This window comes from Paramisgurnus dabryanus, chromosome 1, assembly GCF_030506205.2.
Source record: "Paramisgurnus dabryanus chromosome 1, PD_genome_1.1, whole genome shotgun sequence".
Classification (NCBI taxonomy): domain Eukaryota; kingdom Metazoa; phylum Chordata; class Actinopteri; order Cypriniformes; family Cobitidae; genus Paramisgurnus; species Paramisgurnus dabryanus.
In genome coordinates this window covers 16,123,537-16,143,985 of record NC_133337.1, presented here as the reverse complement: position 1 = coordinate 16,143,985, position 20,449 = coordinate 16,123,537, and the positions used below count along the sequence as shown (strand labels likewise).

Sequence of the window (20,449 nt, the reverse complement as noted above, 5' to 3'; positions counted from 1 at the left end):
AGTGATAAAGAGTTCTATCTGACTGATCTCAGGACAGGAGCAGACTGCCGAGTGATAAAAACTTGGGATGGGAAGGTACTGTATATAGGAATCTCAAAGGTTCGTGTGTGCAGGCGAGATTGAATAAAGACCTTAACAAGCAGATTTTTAAAAAAAATAAGAGAGCAACTATAGCAAAAACTCATTAGTCAATGTTCACACATACACAGTCCACGACAGGCACGCTCAGTTTATTCTACTATATTCTTTTCACCATACATTCTACACAGTTATTTAATGTACTTTGAAAGATTACTCCACTTTCATAAAAATAATCCCGGTAATTTACTCACCCCCATGTCGTCCAAGATGTTTATGCCTTTTTTTTAGTCGAAAAGATGTTTTTCGGAAAACCTCCAGGATTTTTCTCCATATAGTGGACGTAAGTGGAACTCAACGATTTACAGTTTCAATGCTGCTTCAAAGTGCTCTAAACAATCACAACCGAGTCATTTTCAAACAATAAAAATATGTACTTTAAAAACACAACTTCTTATGTTGCACTAGCCGTGTGGCGCGCCACCACAACCTTTACATAATCACGTTGAAAAGTCACGCATGCGAAATGCACACTTGGGGACCATTTAAACAATAAACAGTAACACTTTACGGTAACACTTTATATTACGGTGCCTTTGTTACACATGTTACATGTAAATATTATAGTAATAACGGTTAATTATGCATAGTTACATGCAACTAAACCTAACCAAACCCTAATCCTAACCCCAACCCTATAGTAAGTACATGTTGTTAATGAGTATTGCTTAGTACTTAAATATATAATTACACTGTAACAGTGATGCCGTAAAATAAAGTGTGACCCACTTCACTTGAAGGGGTGTTCATAAGACTGACATGACACCTTCATATTCATGACACATGCTATGAAAATGAAGGATATTTTATGCACGTTAATGACAACTGTCATTAAGTGTCATTTGCTCACTTTTAATGCAAAGATGACATTGTTTGAGATGTCTTTGTTATGACAACTTGACATAAACCCATACATCATAACTTGTCATGACAACTTTAATTTGTACTGTTTCACTGGTAAAAAGGTGGTCAGACACAATTATAATGGCCTCATGACAGCCAATGTCAAAACCAACCACATGACAGTTTATTGTAATGTAAACCCATAAAGCTAAGTAGTTTCTTAATTTTGATAATTTATCTGCTATGTCATGTTTATAACAGATTTATTACAAGTTATGTTGTCTTGGTAATATCAAGTTGTCATGACAAGTTATGATGTATTGGTTTATGTCAAGTTGTCATAACAAAGACATCTCAAACAATGTCATCTTTGCATTAAAAATGACATTATTGAGGGAATGACACTTAATGACAGTTATCATATACATGCATAAAATCTCCTTCATGTTCATGAAACGTGTCATGTCATGATTATAATGATTTATGTCAGTCTTATGAACACCCCTTCAAATAAAGTGTAACCCAATAAACTGATAAATGATTATGTAATAAGTCAGGTTGTGCTGGTTCGTCACACAGCTAGTGCAGGACACAAAGTAACAAAGTATTGGTTTAAAAATACATATTTATTTTATTTTTTTCTGAAAATTATTATTATTATTTCGTTAGATAAGACCTTTATGCCTTGTTTGAGCCCTGTGAAGCTGCATTGAAACTGTAAACTGTTGATGTCAACTAAAGTGCATTAAATCCAAAAAAATTCTGGCACGTTTTTCTGCTGCATTCAGACCAGGCGCGGTAGAGGCGTCAAGCGCAAGTGACTTCAATGTTAAGTCAATGTAAAGATGCATTAACGCGCGCCTGGAGGTCTTACGGGGCAAATGAGCCAATAAGCGTGGCGCATCTACTTCGCGCAAATTGAGCGTTGCCGCGGGAAATGCGTATATTGAAAATTTTTTACTTTGGTGGAAAAATGCGTCGTGTTAACCAATCAGGAACTTGCTCTAGTAGTGACGTGATTACAGGAAGTGAGCGGAGCCGCAGAAGCCCCTTCCATAATGCAAATTTCAACATGAATGTCTCGATGACTAGAATTTCACGCGTGGCTTTAACGCGTGAATGAAGCGAGTAAACTCAAAAGGTTCAAGCGGCAAACTAAACGCGGTAGACGCGAATTTGACGCCTCAAACGCTCTGGTGTGAACCCACAGTTCCTCAAAAAACTACATTTCTTCTCGACTGAACAATGAAAGACAAACATCTTGGATGACATGGGGGTGAGTAAATTATCAGAATTTTTTTTATGAAAGTGGAGTAATCCTTTAAGTACATATAATATTGGTTTCTTTTCTGAAGACTTATGTCAAATGTAAACGGGATCCATAAGATGTGCAAAAGTTAAGAATTGTATATTATTATATGTCATTATGTTGTCCTCAGATGTGTGTACTGTATCTTCCATTAACAAAAAAATAATTCGGTGTGCAAGCACACTTGGCAATAAAGCTTTTTCTAATTCTGGCTTAAATGTTTGGATATTTGACTAGTATTATAAAGTCTGGTCCACCTTGCAGCTCTTTTTGGCAAAGAGCAAGCCATTGAGACAGAAAAGACACTTAAAAGTTTAAATCATTTGTAGCCCTTTAGTCTGGATGTTGTATAAAACCAGCCAATCAATTAGGATTTTTTGATGTTTGCTAGCTCATGCTATTTTTATTTGCAATATGCATGGTCACTAAACGGTTCACAGATGACCAGTCTGAACCCAAGACCACAGACTGGATCACTGTGTGACTGACCCAAGGATAAAGCCTATCACAGACATACAGTAATGCATACTGGCAAAAGGAAAGAAATGGTTCTTACCCAAGAGGCTTCTCCATACGACTGCCCAATGAACCCACCATCTCTCCCAATGTACAACAGGCTTGGCCTAAGAAATCCTGCAATGAGACCGAGAACAGGTATGAGGAAAGAGGTGTGTGGCTTTTTTCAACATAGTCACTAAACATGTAACTTTCTGCTACTTACTGTATCTTTTGTATAACAAATATTATATGATGGGAATTATATAAAGTATATGGACACCCAAATATTTTAATTAGAAATCATAGTCAAATAATGGGAAGTAGGTTTATTTGCTGCAATAACAGTTTCTACTCTTCTGGAAAGGTTTTACAGTAAATGTTGAAATATCACCCATAGGGATGTGCTCCTATTTAGACACAATTGCATCAGTGAGGTCAAGCAGGGATCTTGGGTAAAGGGGTCTGGCTCACAGTCAGCCCCCCAAATCATCCCCATGCCGTTCAGGTCTGGGCTTTGTTCTTCCACAACAGACTGAGTAAATCATTGCTTTATGGACCGTGTTTGTGCACAGGGCATTGCCACGTTGGAGCAGAAAATGTCCCTCCCTAAACCACTGCCACACAGAAGTCTCTAAAATGTCACTGAATGAAGCAGCTTTAGGATATTGACACTGGAAATAAAGAGGTCTAGTCACAATTGTTTATCAAAAGGGGTTGTCCACATGTAGTATAAACAGGACAACCAGGCTTTTATTTGTACAATATTAAAATCAACGGTGTGTTTATATTTGTACAGAATAAAGTAGGGGTGTAACGGTTCTCTGTTAAAATCCGAACCGTGCCGTTTACCTCCCTCAGGTCTGTACGTGTTTAAACTGTGCATCATCAATGCATCTATAATGAATGTTTTGTGAAGTTACAAAAACAGCCAAAGCTCCGCTAACCACTGTGAGTGACTGTACTGTGGAAACAGATTGCCTGTGTATCACGTCATTTACAGAAGTAAAGCTGTCTAGTCAACTGTGCTGTATGTTTAACTTGCCAAGCATGCACGTGACAAATGGGGTGGGCCATATGGGGAAAATATATCACGATTGGTTTATGCAAAATCACGAATTTACGATTATATCACGGCTCTTTTTCATGTTGTTTTTCAAAGACTATTTTGCCATTACCGAGCCTTTATACAGCCATACTAATGCCTCCATTTGAAAATGCAGTCCTAAAAGATAACAAATATATGCGCGAAAAGTGCACGGACAGTACCCGTACAACAGCGCATGCATGACACTCCACTACAAACAATTACACAAAGGAAATAGACAGCATTTGCACTAACACTATTTTTTTCTCTTTTTTTTATTTTTACTTCTTCCAAGAACAGAAAGCTGTGGAGCATTTTTGTCACCATAATGTTTGATTCCTGTTCTTTGTTTTCTTGATGTTTGTTCTAAACTTTGTTTGCAACGGTGGATCCGCTACTTTTCTTCACTTATCCTAAATATTTTAATTTACTGTAAATGTTGCAAATCAGTGCTGCCCTGCCTTATTTGAATAAGAAATAATTTGTATTGTGTATGTGTCGGAAAACGGCCATCCCCGCGTAGCCGTGGTCAGTATACTTTGAAAGTAGGGATTCACCGATATGGAAATTTTGGCCGATAACGATAACCGATAACTCTTTATATATATAGGCCGATAAATATTCATATTAATTTCACAATGAAAAACTCCCAGACCGCGTACATCTTGTCTTTGCGCTAGAGTAGCATACTCTTCTTGAGCCCGCAACACATGTCATCTTCGTGCTATGTCACAGAAAGCACCAATCAAAACTCCACATGGCCAGCAATGAGCAAGTGAAGTGGTTCAACAAACTGAAATAATCCATCATTTATCGGCTTTCATTTATCGGCCTAATTTTGCTATCAGACCGATAACCGATAATATTAAAAATAAGCAGTTATCGGCTGATAACGATATATCGTGCATCCCTATTTGAAAGCTTCGTGGACGCGGAAAAGAGGTATACCTCGCCTTCATGTAGCGCGCCCCTTGTCACATACTTAATGTAGGCACGAATCACGATACAAAAATGTTTCCAAAAAAGAGGATCATTCACCATCCAATATCGTCATATCACATACCCCTACGTGACAAAAATAATATCAAATTCAATATTCAAAACAAAACTGCTGTATGACATTAGGCGTCCTTCACGGTCGCAAGATTACTGTAATGTTAAAACTATTTAACTCCTTCCCCGCCATTGATGAGTTATCCTGTCAATTATCCTGTTCCTGATGAGTTTTTATGGTAATCTGTATTTACCCAATTTATAAAAAACTGAAGCAGAAAATTATTTATAAATTTTACACTCCGTGTATGTTTTGATAATCATTCTGAATCTGATTTTTTAACACAATTCCTTCACAAAAATGTAATTATTTCAGCTTTTCGCAAAAAAATTTTTTGAACAAAAATACCCATTTTGAAAAGTTAATAAGCAGAAAAAATATAGAGAGGATGAAACATTTTTTTCCCATTTTGTTTAAAAGCAGAGGGTCTGTTCATTCATTTGATATTTGTATGTTTATATATTTGTGAAAGAAAATTTTCCTGGAAGGCATTTTGTGAAACCTTTGTGAAAATCACAAAAAATGCTTTTCAAAATATGGCTGGCGGAAAATTAGTCAAACAGCCTTTACACAGTGCTAATTCAGACAGGCACGTATACTGTATAACAAAACTAGCCGATGCGCTAAATGTTTTTATTGCCATTTGTCAAAACAGTGAAGCCCTTCAACTGCGGATGCGGTTTAAAATTCTTGAAACGCTGGACAGCACCCCTAACCTTTATGTACTTTTGCAGCAGTTATACATCTAAGATGAATCTTGCTTCAAAACTGAGCACGAACTAACAAATGTACTGAACCTGAGATTTTGTCATCCATGGCAACTGGAAGTCACTTAAGGTGATAGCAGATTACATTTTGGATTGTAAAATGGAAAGCTCTGTGTTACAAACAAGCATGAAACATAAAGCAGTGTTTTAATCTGCCCATCTGGCTTGAAATGCACTTTGTTGAAATGCTTGGAATACAATTATTTGTCCAAAATTCGCCTTGCTTGTAGTTTTCAATTTTTTTTAAATATGTTTAATAATTTATAACACGGCAGCCATTTTTTATCAACTAGTGGTTGGCAAACATGTTTAAATGACCGAATCTTACAGATATACAATAGCCTATATAAAAAGCATGGTGGCCTACAGCTGTTATGATGACACATTACAATGTATAAATGTAGACAGGTGCGTCTAATTAAACTGTATTCTATTTTGGTGCAAATTAATGTTTTTTTAGCCTAGTAATGGTGTTTATATGTTTACATGCATTTATCAAATTGTTGATTTTTTTCTACTCTTATGTTTTTATTTCATTGGCTGTATGTTGTTTCACTGGTTAAGCGTTAAACTTAGCTTATTTAATCAGAATGACCTGGATGCAAGCTTAAATTATCGCTAAATGTCTGTACTTGGTTCTTTTAGCAAGTATATTGCAGTGTAGACCCATATTGGATTTCCAAGCAGCATGTTTTCCTCCCAAGCGTGTCATTTTTTCCCTCTCATTCCATTGTCAGAATAAGATTATGGTAATAATGACATTGTAATACATTTTCTAAAATCTAAATCATAACCAGAAGCCCAGAATATTTTATCAGCCAAGAAATTAATTGATTCTAAATTTTTGTCAACTAAGGTGTCATCCAGCTAAGATTGGATGCTAAAGCGTCATGGAACTGTGATAAACTGAGTTTCAATTGCTGTAGCCAATTTCGAACCGCTTAGTTCTGGTTCTAATTCACAGGAGCGATTAGCCATAAACACTGGAGGTAGGGACTCTGAAGTGTCATACTCGCTGACATACTGTCGGACGATCTGAAATCGCAGTAATGGGTGATACTGAAGACATCCAGACAGCAATCTTCTCCATATAATAAACTTTTTTTTATTTATCCATTCATTCCTAACGCCATTCCGGCATCTCCTTTCACAATATTTATTAATTATTATTAACACCATTCTAGCATATGGCTACATTCATGGCAAGAACTGGTTAACTTATACCACTAATCTAAAGGACAATTTGACATCTAAAACTCACCTAACCTGTTTGTTTTTGGCCTGTGAGACGAAACCAGAGTACTCTGTATAAACTCACCCTGACACAGGGAGAACATGTAAAACTCTCGACCTAAACAGTAGTGTTGTAGTTCTCGAGACCGGTCTCGGTCTCAAGACCGGTCTCAATACCACTTTTTAAAGGTCTTGGTCTCGTCTTGGAATCGACTGCATTTTTTAACCGGTCTCGTCTCGGTCTCAGACAAAGAGGCCTCGGAATTTTATTTCAAGACCGGTCAAGACCAAAACTGATGGCACATCACAAATTTATTTTTTATCATTAATTTTATGCAGTTTATTCAGGTTTGGCATATGATGTAGGCATTGTTTAAGCATTGTTTAAGCAGATTAAATGGTTAAGTTGATTTCAGCTCTTTAGTGTTTGATCACTTTAATTTGCTTACAGTATAGACAAAGATAAATTCCCACATATCTGCAATGTCTTTGATTATTTTATCAACTTCTCTGATGGCATACACGCGCGCACACACACACACACACACACACACACACACACACACACACACACACACACACACACACACACACACACACACACACACACACACACACACACACACACCCACACACACACACACACACACACACACACACACACAGAAAAGAAGTGCCCAATCATATGCATTTTCCACATTTTATCAAAAGTGTTTTAATGCATTGACTTGCAATGGTCTTGGTCTTGTCTTGGTCTCGGCTAGCCTGGTTAGCCAGACCTACATCAAGATGTAAGGTCTGGCAACTCTTCACACAAACGGCTCAATGCAAGGGGCGGGATGGGATATAAGGTTGTCCCTCAAAATGCCTCTGCACGCAATAGGATAGCGCTATGACGGATCAGAGCAACGAAGAAGGTGACGTAGTTACCGTAACCAGTCGGCAAAACTCCAAACACATCTTTCTTGCTTAAAAAGGACTTCAGTAGGGTTTATTTGCTCTTCTCTCAAAGAAAAACATAAGTCTAAGTCCTCCAGAGTCGCGGCCAAAGCCGCTTCAAAAGATAGCTGTTCGCCAGCAGCAGCAGCCATTCTCTGTTTTCAAGTAGGAACCGTTGCAGCTCTGTCGTCATCATGTTAAGCCCGCCCCACAGACGCTACACACGATGTGATTGGCCTGACCAAATTTTGGTTTTTGGACCGGTTAAGTGTATTGTGAGTGCCTAGACTAAACCCTGGCAGCAAATATATTTTGTGGCCGCTAGGGTGCGTCTAGATTTCTAGGCTAGGTCTCGGCCTGTCTTGGTCTCGACTCGGTCTTGACCCTTTAAAGTCTTGGTCTTGTCTCGGTCTCGGCCTGTCTTGGTCTTGGTCATGACTTGGTCTTGGTTTAGGTGGTCTTGACTACAACACTACTAAACAGGACTCAAATGCAACAGTGCTACCCATTGAGCAACTGTGCCACACATTCTATTACATCGATCTTATCTTCACTTGACACCGCGCTCTATCAGATGCTTAAGCAAACAACCAAAAAATACAAATGTTCACTCACACTGCTTCAAAACTATGGGGAAGAAATCACGATCCTAACCACTACATGTATCTACATACTGCAATCCCATATGATCAGACAGCGGTTCGTCTTTTACGAATCAGTGAGCGTGGAGAATATAGTGTACTCAGCAGGTTTATAAAAGCTTAGCTTAAATGAGTAAACAGTGCTTATAAACGGCTGTTGAGATTGAAGTCTCACTTTAAATGAGCAGATTGGAGCCGAAAACGGTACTCCTTATGTCATAACTTGACAAGTGGATGATGTTCAAGTCAAATTAAATACATACAAGCCTATTAACAAAGACATCAGTCACAACATTTATCTCAGTGGTACACTCTGAGATGTTTCTTTGTATATCAAATATGTGAAATATTTGATATTTCAGTATTTAATTCACAGGTATGTGGTATGCCAAGAATGTGCAAGACATTGCTAAAATCCCATTTTTAACACAAATGCGGACGTGTCCATAACAAAGCACCAGGTTCAGTTAACTACATCTGCTCTGCTGAATCTCTCATTTGTCTCAGGTTTCAGATCTGCGAGTATCAGCCAGTATGTATGCCCAACCAATGTGTGTACATACAGCAGATCTGTGTTACTGGTCCAGCCATCTTAATCTCCTTTATATTTAAACATAAAAAACACAAGACTCTCATAACTAGCAGACAATCGTGGGTTCAAAGCTTTTTTAAAGACATGAGAATCAAAGAATCCAACAACCAATGGTTATCATTGTACAACAGCTTGTTTTTGTTCCCCATCCTTTCAATGACGTAATCTGTGGTTCAATAATGCTGCAATTAACCATAATTATACAAGCTTTGTATAGTAAATCAAATAGCCTTTATATTTTGAAAATAAGGAGATAAATCTTCCCAAATCCTTTGTTGCTGTTGTCAAAAGCAGTGTATCTAACTAAACAACACAGTTAACCAGTTCTCACCAAAAAGCGTACAAATGACACGCAGTGTGATTATCGTGCAATAGATACGCCAAATTCCGATTTTGCGTGCATATGATACGCCAGTCCTTCCCATTCACTTATATGGCGAATCGTTTCGTGTCGTTTTATTTATTGTTTTCTCATTTGTTTTCTGTTTTTTTTTACAATTTTCGCTTGGGTTTAGGGTTAGAACAACTTTTTGTTATATTAAACCCTAACCCAAACCCCAACTCTAACCCCAACTTCAAGCGACCATGGCTTAAATATAGACAAAAACATAGAGAAACCTGTATATTAAATAACCTACTTAAACAAATCTGAAATCTAACCCTAAACCCAAGCGAAAATGGTTTTTGCTCCCTTTGGCCTCCTTCTCCTAATTTTCACCTGATGCCAAGGGTATAGCCGTTCTTCACGTCAACAAATCCGGAGTGGACAAGCTGGGTTTGTCTTTCCAAGTCAGGAGGGAAAAGAGCAAAATTGATTTCCGGGTGAGTGCGTAGAGCCCTAGGGGGTGCTATCTATGGTTTGTTAGATCGTTTGGAGGTGGTAATTTTTGGGGATGGAACTCCAGCGTCCACGTTGGAGACACACGGTGGGTGTTTTCAATTACTTGTGTGCATTGCATGTGGAGAGATCAGTTTGCCTGCCTGTTCACAGTGAGTGTGACTACATAACTGCAGGAGGAAGCAATCAGCACTGATGCCTGGGAGCATTGCTTGGAGACAGCAGGTTTCCAGAGGATGGTGTGGTGGTTTAGATCAATAGTGTAGATTTGCGAATGGTGCGATGTGTTTTGTTGATCAGTTCTCTTGCCACTACTGGCGCTTTTCCATTGCATAGTACCCCACGGTTTAGGTTGGGTCAGCTCACCTCACTTTGGCTTGGTTAGGTTTTCCATCGAGTTTAGTAACAGTTCGGAGTGGGAGGGATTATAGGCATGTCGTTGTATTTGCGCTGCCTACTGCCGTGACATCATCATAAGTGAGAGGAATGAGTTGGAATGCTATACATAAGGGTTTTGCTTCTGAACATTTATTCATTATGCTTTTATCCACAGTGACTTACAAATGAGGGTGCATTAAACAATTTGTCTTAAATGCCAACATTAAGCATAGTACACAAGGCTGTGCCTACAAGTGGGAACAGTAATAAGAGACAGATGAATTCATTGATCAATTGCCTGATCAAAAGAGAGATAGATATAAAGTCATTTTGTGGAATCAGATGAATAATTACGCCCTGTCCCATGGCGTGCACAGATGGGACCACTGCAGTCAATTTGCATCTTCTACTCCAAACCCATCATCAGTTGACACCTCAGGCACTCGCCTGAGCACCAAAACACTGCTTCAATCATGTCACCCGCTCTGTGAGAGCTGCTCTAATCACATACATCTATTAACCCACTTTTGCCTCTTTATTCTCATATAAACAGACTTGCTGATTGCAAGCGGTGTGAAATGGTTTAGTGTGTGCATGACAGTGTCCTAAACTTTACAATGCTCTAGTCTACAGGAACCCAACAGGGTGAGTATAAGAGTCAGAGAAGTTTCTTACGTGTTTTGACAGGTTGGTGCTCTTTGAGTCAACATCGTACCTAGGAAACAATAAGAAAGTTAGAGAAATAGTTCACATAACCAGAATAACCATTATTTTTTTGTGTGTTTAGCGTTCTCTATCCATGGTTTGTGTAATATCAAATTATTCATTTTATCACATTCCAAAGCAACAAGTTTTTTTACATTTTCCTTCAAAGGATAGACACTCAAACTTATGAGAGTTTTAAATGTATAAATCGAATGAATTTGTTATAGGCTATGTATAAGATGTCCCAAAAAGGACTGTGATGTTCTATTCAGCTATATGTTTTCCCATAATAAATATTGCATGACTATAGTCGCTTACTTTGACACAGGCTAACCTCTGGCCAAACACACACAGAGACACACACGCACAAACACTGACTTTCTTTAAAACTGTAACAGACAAAAGCACAAAGGGATAAAGTAAGATTCACTCTTTCTTTAAGGAATGTGGCTGGAGAGAAAAACTACACAGGAAGATTCTGGAAACTGGGATAAAATCTCTCGACAGAAATGCAAACTACTTGACTAGTTGAGATGTAATGTTTAATATTGTTTAATGTTTACACTACAATAGCCACCTTGACCTTTTGACTGAACATTTAAATGCATTATAGCACACTTTATAATATTTTGTTCTTTAATTTGTTCAGCATGCCTACAAAAAATACAAATTCTGCTAGACCTGTCGGCAGCCTTTAACACAGTCAACCATGAGATCCTACTATCCACCCTATCATACTCCAATTGGTACTACAATGGTTTAAATCTTATCTCTCCAGTAGATCCTTCAGGGTATCATGGAGGGGCAAATTGTCTACACCCCACCAGATCTTCACTGGGGTCCCTCAGGAATCAGTCCTTGGTCCACTCCTTTTCTCCATCTACACAACATCCTTAGGACCTATCATACAGGCACATGGCTTCTCCTACCACTACTATGCTTATGACCCCCAGATCATCTTTTCATTTCACACAGACGATCCCACCATAGCAGCGCGCATTCCAGCCTGCTTAGCCGACATATCGGCTTGAATGAAGAAACACCACCTCCAGCTGAACCTAGCAAAGACGGAGCTGCTTGTATTACCGGCACAACCCAAGATAAAGCATGCCCTATCCATTCAACTGGGCAACACAACCATTACTCCTTCCAAAACCGCCTTGGCGTAATCTTTGATGACCAACTGTCCTTCACTGATTACATTGCATTATATTATATAAGGAAGATACGCCCACATGCACAACTGCTGATCCAGGACCTGGTAATCTCTAAGTTTGACTACTGCAAAGCTCTCCTTGCTGGCTTTCCTGCACAGAGTATCAAACCACTCCAACTGATTCAGAACGCAGCAGCCCGACTTATCTTCCAAGAGCCCAAAAGGGCTCACGTAACGCCGCTTTTCATTTCTCTCAACTGGCTACCTATTAAAGAACGTGTCAGGTCACTAATGCTCACTTACAGAACTTTCACTGGCAATGCACCGGCAATCCGGCACACTTTCACACTTTTCTGCATTCCTACCCCCTATCCTGAATATCCAGAACCTTCCAATCAGCAAAGGAGCAGGGCCTTGTTTTATCTTCACAAAAGGGCACTAAATCACGTTCCCACTCATTTTCCTTCACTACTGTATATATGACTCAATGGGGAAGTTCAATGTACTGTGAATACCTCAAGGAAAAACTCTGTCATTCACATTTTTTGGGCAAATCTGCTCAAGCTCCAGCCTGTTGAAAATTGTTTGTGAACCGGATTAGTAACTCATTTAACAAATGCTGCTTTTGACATCTGTGCTTTAAGTGGACCACTCAAACATTTATGGTTTTAAGCCACCACTGCACTGTGGCACTTTTGCTTGTTAGCCCTTATACTGCCTTATGGTCCCGTGGGTTGATAGACTGCACTCTAAGTCTCTGTCCTCTTGCATACATGCAGTGGGTTTTACCCTGAGGAGTTTCATGTACTTACCACTATCAATTTTTTTCTTCCCTAACTTGAAGTTTTCCAAGTTTCTGCCCAAGAGAAACATACCTAAAGCGTAAAACTGCCACCATTCTAGTTTAGTGTAGTGTAATGCTGTTCTCAGTTTGATGTGTTAAGATTAGGGCCCAAACACCCATAAACTTTTTACATTTTTTTTCCTGTAACAAACATATAATGTACTTTATTTACTTAACATACTGTACTATTATCCCAATAAAGTGATTTGAAGCTAGATTTAAAGCAAATTTAACATAAATTATTCATTGGTGTTCGGGTGAAGAAGTGAAGTCATATTATATCAGCTATGGCATCAGGGTGAGTGAATTTTCATATTTTGGTGATTTATTTAACATTATCAAGCTAAGTTGTCCTTTTGGTTGGTCTGAAGTTTTGGGATGACATTCACAGTTTACTTAGAAGTCAAGAATGCAAATATTGTTCCAGATTATCGTAATATCTTTTGTAAGCAGTTTGATAAGTGTCTCACTGTGCTTGGAAATTTCCATTTTGCGCTGTCTAAATGAATGTGAAAAGACTCCTTGTACCCAGTAGTCAAAGCCTCATTCATTGAGCAAATAAACTGAATGTGTGACATGACGACACTGTAAGTTTCAAACCTCAAGACCAGATTGCATAAGTCTTCCTCTGAGGCCATTAAGGACACTTTCCCTAATGTGCTTTAAAATTTCAGCACTGAAGAGTTATAATGTAACATAAGATAAAATCAATGTCTGTCCCCAGAAGAATGTCTTTCATAGCTTAGGACATTAGGAAAGTTTTAACTTCTATCCTTTTCATTTTCTGAGTCCATCTTAACAAATGTCTTAAATATGCCAGCACATTAAAGTCTATTTAAAAAAAATAAATTAAAAATTTTTCATCAAATATATATATATATATATAATCAATTTTTGGTGGCAGTACATTATGACTCATTTTATTGCTTAACAAAACACTCAAGGATGTAACTTGTAAGAAAGTCATTTTAAACCTTAAATGGGTTGAGAGAATAAATAAAAACATATTTGGGTGAACTAATAATTTAATAGCCCTCCAAAATTTGTATTGCTTTCAGGTTACTACAGCTCATTATTTAATGTTCTTAATTTATGTTTCAAGCCCTAAACTTTTTCTCATTATGTTAAAATAGACCCAAAAAAGTAACAGACAAGTTTCAAAGTAACTTTACTTAAAGATTTATTTGCTTCCCAGGTGACAATGAAGTACACTTTCATAGTGTACTAAAAGTGCTCTATTTTCACTACCTTATTTTGTACTTAATATACTAAAACTGATTCTTTAGTATTTCTTAATATAATCTTGAGAACATCTTTGTGTACTTCTCTGTGCTATTTTGAAAAACCATGAACATAAACTAAAATGTGCTAAAAATGTATTTAGGTACCACTTGTAGTAAACTTGAACCCATCTTTATATGAAAGTTGGGTTCAAGTTTAATACCTGTGTTAACTAAATATTTTTTTTAATACAGAGATAGTGAGCCCTATTTTAAAAGTCTAAAGCAGAGGTCCCCAACCACCGGGTCGCGACTCAGTACCGGGTCATCAACCAGTTGCCACCGGGTCGCAAGAACATCCTGAAAAAAATGTGTATAATAGCTACGTAATAGCTTAATCAGGTATTTTGTCCTTTACGAGCCGACTTCAAATAACATCAATCATTTCCACTTCTATACAGGGCCGATCTCTCTCTCTCTCTCTCTCTCTCTCTCTCTCTCTCTCTCTCTCTCTCTCTCTCTCTCTCTCTCTCTCTCTCTCTCTCTCTCTCTCTCTCTCTCTCTCTCTCTCTCTCTCTCTCTCTCTCTCTCTCTCTCTCTACCAGCGCATCGGCGAACACATTGCAGTCATTAGAGTTACAGTACTTCTACACAATCGATCAAAGAATTGCAAAGGTGTGACTTTATGAATCATTTGCAAATGTACCAAATCATGTAAATACGTGAAGACGTTCATTTGATATCGCAAATGAAAAGTAATAGCAGTCTTCCGAAAAACTTAAAAAATATCCTTAAACTCTTAATTAATTATACTTAAACTCTTTTACTGCAGTAATAATATTTTAACGGATAAACTTTTAACTTAAGATTGAAAGGAACCTAAACAGTCATGTGTCAATCATCATTAAAAGCTGTAAACGCGAGTCTCCATGCCTCCAATTCTTCTGGCATCTCTCCTCCTCATCTCCTCCTTTACTGCACATTGTTTTCCTTCTGTTCTGTTACTTGAACTTGGGGCTCGAGCCAGACCAAGATTCGAGCTGCCATCGAGAACAGCAAGCCATGTTCATTTACCGTTAATTATTAAGACTAAATGGGCAAGCAAACTCGTGAAAAAATGAAAGTAAAGAAACACAATCCGCCAAAATATGGTTTTACACGTCTATAGAAAATATACTAAAAATAAAGCAACTATAATTTTTCCTAATGCATTGTTGTTTGTTCTTTACTTCGTTATACATTTCCCACAGTAGGGTTTTAAGAACTTCTAACAGCGACTCAGCGACCCTACAACCCCCCTCCCAAACAACACCCGCGGTGTAAAAAAGGTTTGGGACCCCTGGTCTAAAGCGAATGGCGCAAGTGCACTTAAAGCATATCCAAATCCACTTTTGCTATATTAACAACCTGAAAAAATGGTATATGCGCCTGGCACACAGTCTAAAAGGGCTGTTACTATTCTCGTAATGAGTAATTGGTGTGTTTTGGGCATAATGTGCAATAAGCTTGCGTAAAGAGGAATTGCCTATTTACATGGCGGAGTTTGTAAGAGGAAAAATTGTAAGCAGAGGAAGAAGGCCACCCGTTTAAAATTGATGTTAAAAAAATTTGTTTTATTTATTAAAATGGTTATTTGTGCAATTAAAGTTTTGGTTCTCTTTAAACAGCGTTATTTCAGTAATATAGTAATAAGTAAAATAAGCAGTGTTTTAATTGCTGATAAAGTATGATGCATAAACACTGTAATCTCTATTGCAAAAAAAAAAAAGTTTGGTAAAAATACTTTATTTGTAACAAACAGGAGATAAAGAATTTACAAACGTGTGGAGAACCGAATTGGTTCAGCACCTTGGACAGTGCCGTGGGTGTTTTAAAAATACTACTTAAAAATGTTTCTCCTTCTTCTTCTTCCTTTACGCCACTCCAGCATCTACGGCTATATTCATGGCAAGAACCAGTTAATCCATACACAAGTTTTATTCAGACAAGTTGATCCATACACAGGTTGGAAGACGGCCAATTTGGCATCTCCGATTTGCTTAACTTGCATGTTTTTGGCCGGTGGAAGGAAACCATATATTAGGTACAGATATGTAAACATTTAGTACCAATATGTACCTTTGAGATCCTAATATGTATTTTTGAGGTACTAATAAGCTCTCTTTGGTCCCAGTATGTACCTCTGAGGTACTAAAATGAAATCCTTAGGTGCAAAGCTGTACTTTTTGAAAGGGTACAGCCCCAGTGACAGAAAAGTGACAGTTTTGTACCTTTATTTCTGAGAGTGTAGCCGGGGCTCGAACCAGGGACCTTCTTGCTGTGAGGCAACAGTGCTACCCACTGAGCCACCCCAAAAAAGATATTATTTTTATATTACTATTACATATTAGCACTTTTTAAAAGCAAAAAAAAAATCTGCCTAACAGGCTACAAGAGAAGCAGCTTTTCTGCCAGCTGGTCTCAGCTTCACGCCTTCTAACGTCTCCTAATCGATCCTCATTTATGTCCAAGAGACACATTGATAATCTTTTACATCTTAATCCTTTAATTTTTCATATTTAAAAAATGTTTATGTGCTACTGCGCATAAATGTATGTAATAAGCAAACATGTGTTGTCGTCCCGTTTATAAGCGCACAAAAAATAACAATATTGCGCCATTGACTTTAGACCAGGTTTTAATAGGTCAATGGGGTAGTCTATTTAAGTTGCCTCAAAATAGCAACATAGCAACAATGCGCCTGAACACACCTCGTTTTCAAGCCAGCACACACATGGCCGCACAAATGGGTGCAAATGGATTTGCTATTTAAACAACTTAACGCTGGACGTGAAAATGTTAACTGCATCGGGCTGAAACTAGCAACTTCGCGCTGCATTGCGCCGGGTGTATGAAGGGCCCTATATAAAAGCGCATTTTAATTAAGTACACTTATAGATAATTTTAAGAACATCTTAAGAAGTACGTACATTTTTTTTTGTATATTAAGTACTTAATTAGTGTATGAAAAAAGCACTTAAAGTTCATGATGAAAGTGTATTACTTTTTCACCTAGGTTTCCATTTAATCTCATTGATCTAGAACAAACACCTAAGAGGGCATTTACACTATCCAAACAAAACTGTGCACGAGCGCGTTTGACCTCCAAAGCCTGGTTCGTTTGACTAGTGTGATTGCCCCGTACCTGGGTGCGGTTTGGTAAATTGCACCCTGGCCCGTTTGCCAGACTGCCCTATTTCCTAATGATCCATATTTTTACACCAGTTATATACATTTTTAATAAATAGAGGTTTGAAATGTTTTTCGGGTGGTGTGTTTCCAAAAGGCATCTTTTACACCTATAGTACCTTTCTGATGCAAAAATACTCTTTTGTTTAATTGACGAAAAGCCTTGATGCAAAAGCCGCTATATGTCACCAGTGTCAAAAATGAATTATATTAACCGAATGCATGTAATACAGTATACGTTCATCAAATACTTTCACTTCAAATTCGCTTAATCCCAGCGTCAGGGCATATAGAAATACTGCTTTGGTGGCATTAACAAGAAAATATATTAGACGCACTTAGAGGGTTTTGCATCTGAGGTCTTCAATTCTTAATGTCATTCCAGCATCTATGGCAAGAACCAGGTAACGGTTCTTTAAAGAAATCAAAAATGGTTTTTCTATACAGTAGAATTGCTGCAAAGTAACATTTTCAAACCTTTATTTTTGAAAAACAACCAAGATCAGAAATTGTTCTCGTTGCAGAATGCAAACAACCATTTTCTGCTTGTTCCTCCGCTGTCACGTTAAAGAAATAAATTATACGTTAAGAAATTCAGTGGCTCTCACAGCGGACTGTAGTGAGGTCTGCTGTCTGCCCACACACTCAGATGAGCCTGAAGGGAGTGACACACACATCCAGAGCTTCCCATTTACACACTCTGACTAAACCACATTAGGCTTCTCTCTCCAGATGCTATTTATAGCACCACATGCACTGATAGGAATCTGTCAGTCTAACATACATAAACACATTCACGTAGATGGCACACAAGCGAATCGCTGCATGACATATTCTGCATTAGCATGTTTAAAATAAATCTGGGGCATCAAAACAGATGCAAGGCAACAGGATGGTTGGTTGCATTATGGCTCAAGTCGTCATATTAAGCATTTTTATTTTTTAAACAATAAATGTATATGTATTTATCTATTATACTTTTGTGGGAGGTGCATGCTTTTAATCATTATTGGTAATAATTATTACCAAAATCACCAAAAATTGGTGAAGTTATATGGAAATTTATACAGAAATCAGTGCTGGGATACTTTGAGCTAAGCTTTCAATGAATTACATATGAGGGGAGTTCACGCTTGCTTGTTTTTCATTATGGTGGAAGAACAACACCATTAAAACCCAGACATTATAAATCACTCTTTCTGCCCTGTCATAGTGCTACAGTGAGAAAGATGAGAAAACAAAAAAGCAACAAATATCGATGGATCCCGAATTACGAAATGCCTCAAGGGCTACATATATCCCACCCTCACATATATGTCATTATTGCGTTTCACTTTCTTTCGTTGGCGGGGCTAAGCCCCTCTTGTTGTCATGGCGACTTGCCATGTCATCTTCATCATCGATGCTTGGGTTTTTCGCTCTCGTCTCGCAGGCACTGCCTACCCCAGTGACCCCAGTGATGTTTGCCGCGGATTTACATACACAGTATGACAGGCCATTGAAAGAAGACACCGATCTGCCCCGACAACACACACATACATGCCTACAGACATACACACTCATGCTAAAGACATCAGACACACAAATTCCTCACACACACTCGAGGCCAAAGGCTAAAGAGTGACTCATATCGGCTCCAAAATTCACCACTAAATACCTAAATATACACACATAAACAAACTCAAAGGACAAAAACTGTACACAAAATTGAAGGACTCGAACAACTTTTGTCTTTTGTCTGTTTAGGTTTGATGAAGATATACGCAGCAATGTTTTAACAATTTACACAAAAACCAGTCCATAAATAAACGCAAAATTACCTACAGAGTGTATAAATGTATATAGAACAATACAGTACAACATTGTGTTAAACGTGTACAACACCAGATGATCTACAGCAGATGTTTCAGTAATACTTACAGATCAAATCTTAAGTTCTGTCTTTCCTCAAAAAAGTAGTCCAGTATAAACTTGCGGACGAAGTCTGGGTTCAAGGTGTTATCGATGACCTCCGTTCGGCCGAACTGCAAGATCAGAGGAAGTAAGTCAGCAGTCAATCAAAAGAAAATTAGGACAAATGTACTGTAACAAAGATAAAAAGAAGGGCTTGGTTTAATTTGCATAATAACTTCCCAAAGCACGACTCTATAAAGCAATGCATCAAGCTACAGTGTTAGCAACACATGTAATGCTTAGGGTTCGGTTCAATTTAATTTAATTTGCATGCTTTTTCTTTATGTGAGCAACATTAATGCAAGAATTAAAAGAGGATGAGAAACTGTGCATATCCTCACATTTTTACAAACATGCTTAAAGACAGGGTCCAAAATCTCTGAAAGCCAACGTTGATATTTGAAATTAACAAACACGCCCCACCCAAATAGAATCTGGACCTTCTGTTGATAGACCCGCCCCACACATACGCAACCCAGGCAACGATGTCGGTTAGTAGACACACCCCTTACTGCTGATTGGCTACAAGTATGTTTTGGTATTTGAACCGACTCTCTTTTCCAAAACGTATTTCAGATATTGTGCACACCACCTTTAAGCCGGAATTGTTTTTTAAATGTAAGAAGACAGATGCACGTGATTGAATGCAAAGCATAGGCTGTGTCTCAGTCAGCTCCCTTGTTCGGTAGTCTGGGCCATTTTTTTGTTTTTTTTGGGGGGGGGGGGCATTTTTGCCTTTTATTGGATAGACAGCAATTAAGGAGATGACAGGAAAGTATAGGGTGAAGAGAGGGGTATGGGATTGGTAAAGGGCTGGAATTTAAACTCGGGTCGCCAGAAGTGCGTCTGCACTATGTGTCGGAGCACCGTCCACTACACCATCGGCTCCAACAGTCTGGGCCATTTTAAGGGCTGTCTCAATCGCAAAATCCTTCTAGTGCACTGCAACATTCGTTTCCTCAAAAATTCCCACAATGCAACGCAATAAACAGTGAGCATTGGCCCTGTCCGAAATGGCACACTCCGGAC

The 20,449-nt window shown here is 38.2% G+C and overlaps 1 protein-coding gene across 1 annotated transcript in view; it reads right to left on the bottom strand.

The window, feature by feature from the left end:
* LOC135760685 (copine-8) overlaps positions 1-20,449 on the bottom strand; it is a 133,763-nt gene that overhangs the window by 59,702 nt on the left and 53,612 nt on the right. Inside the window, exons 4-6 of the mRNA XM_065274782.1 lie at positions 19,388-19,491; positions 10,990-11,029; positions 2,847-2,923 (exon numbers count right to left, since the gene is read on the bottom strand). Coding sequence (XP_065130854.1) covers positions 2,847-2,923; positions 10,990-11,029; positions 19,388-19,491 — 221 coding nt within the window. The remainder of the gene's footprint in view (positions 1-2,846; positions 2,924-10,989; positions 11,030-19,387; positions 19,492-20,449) is intronic.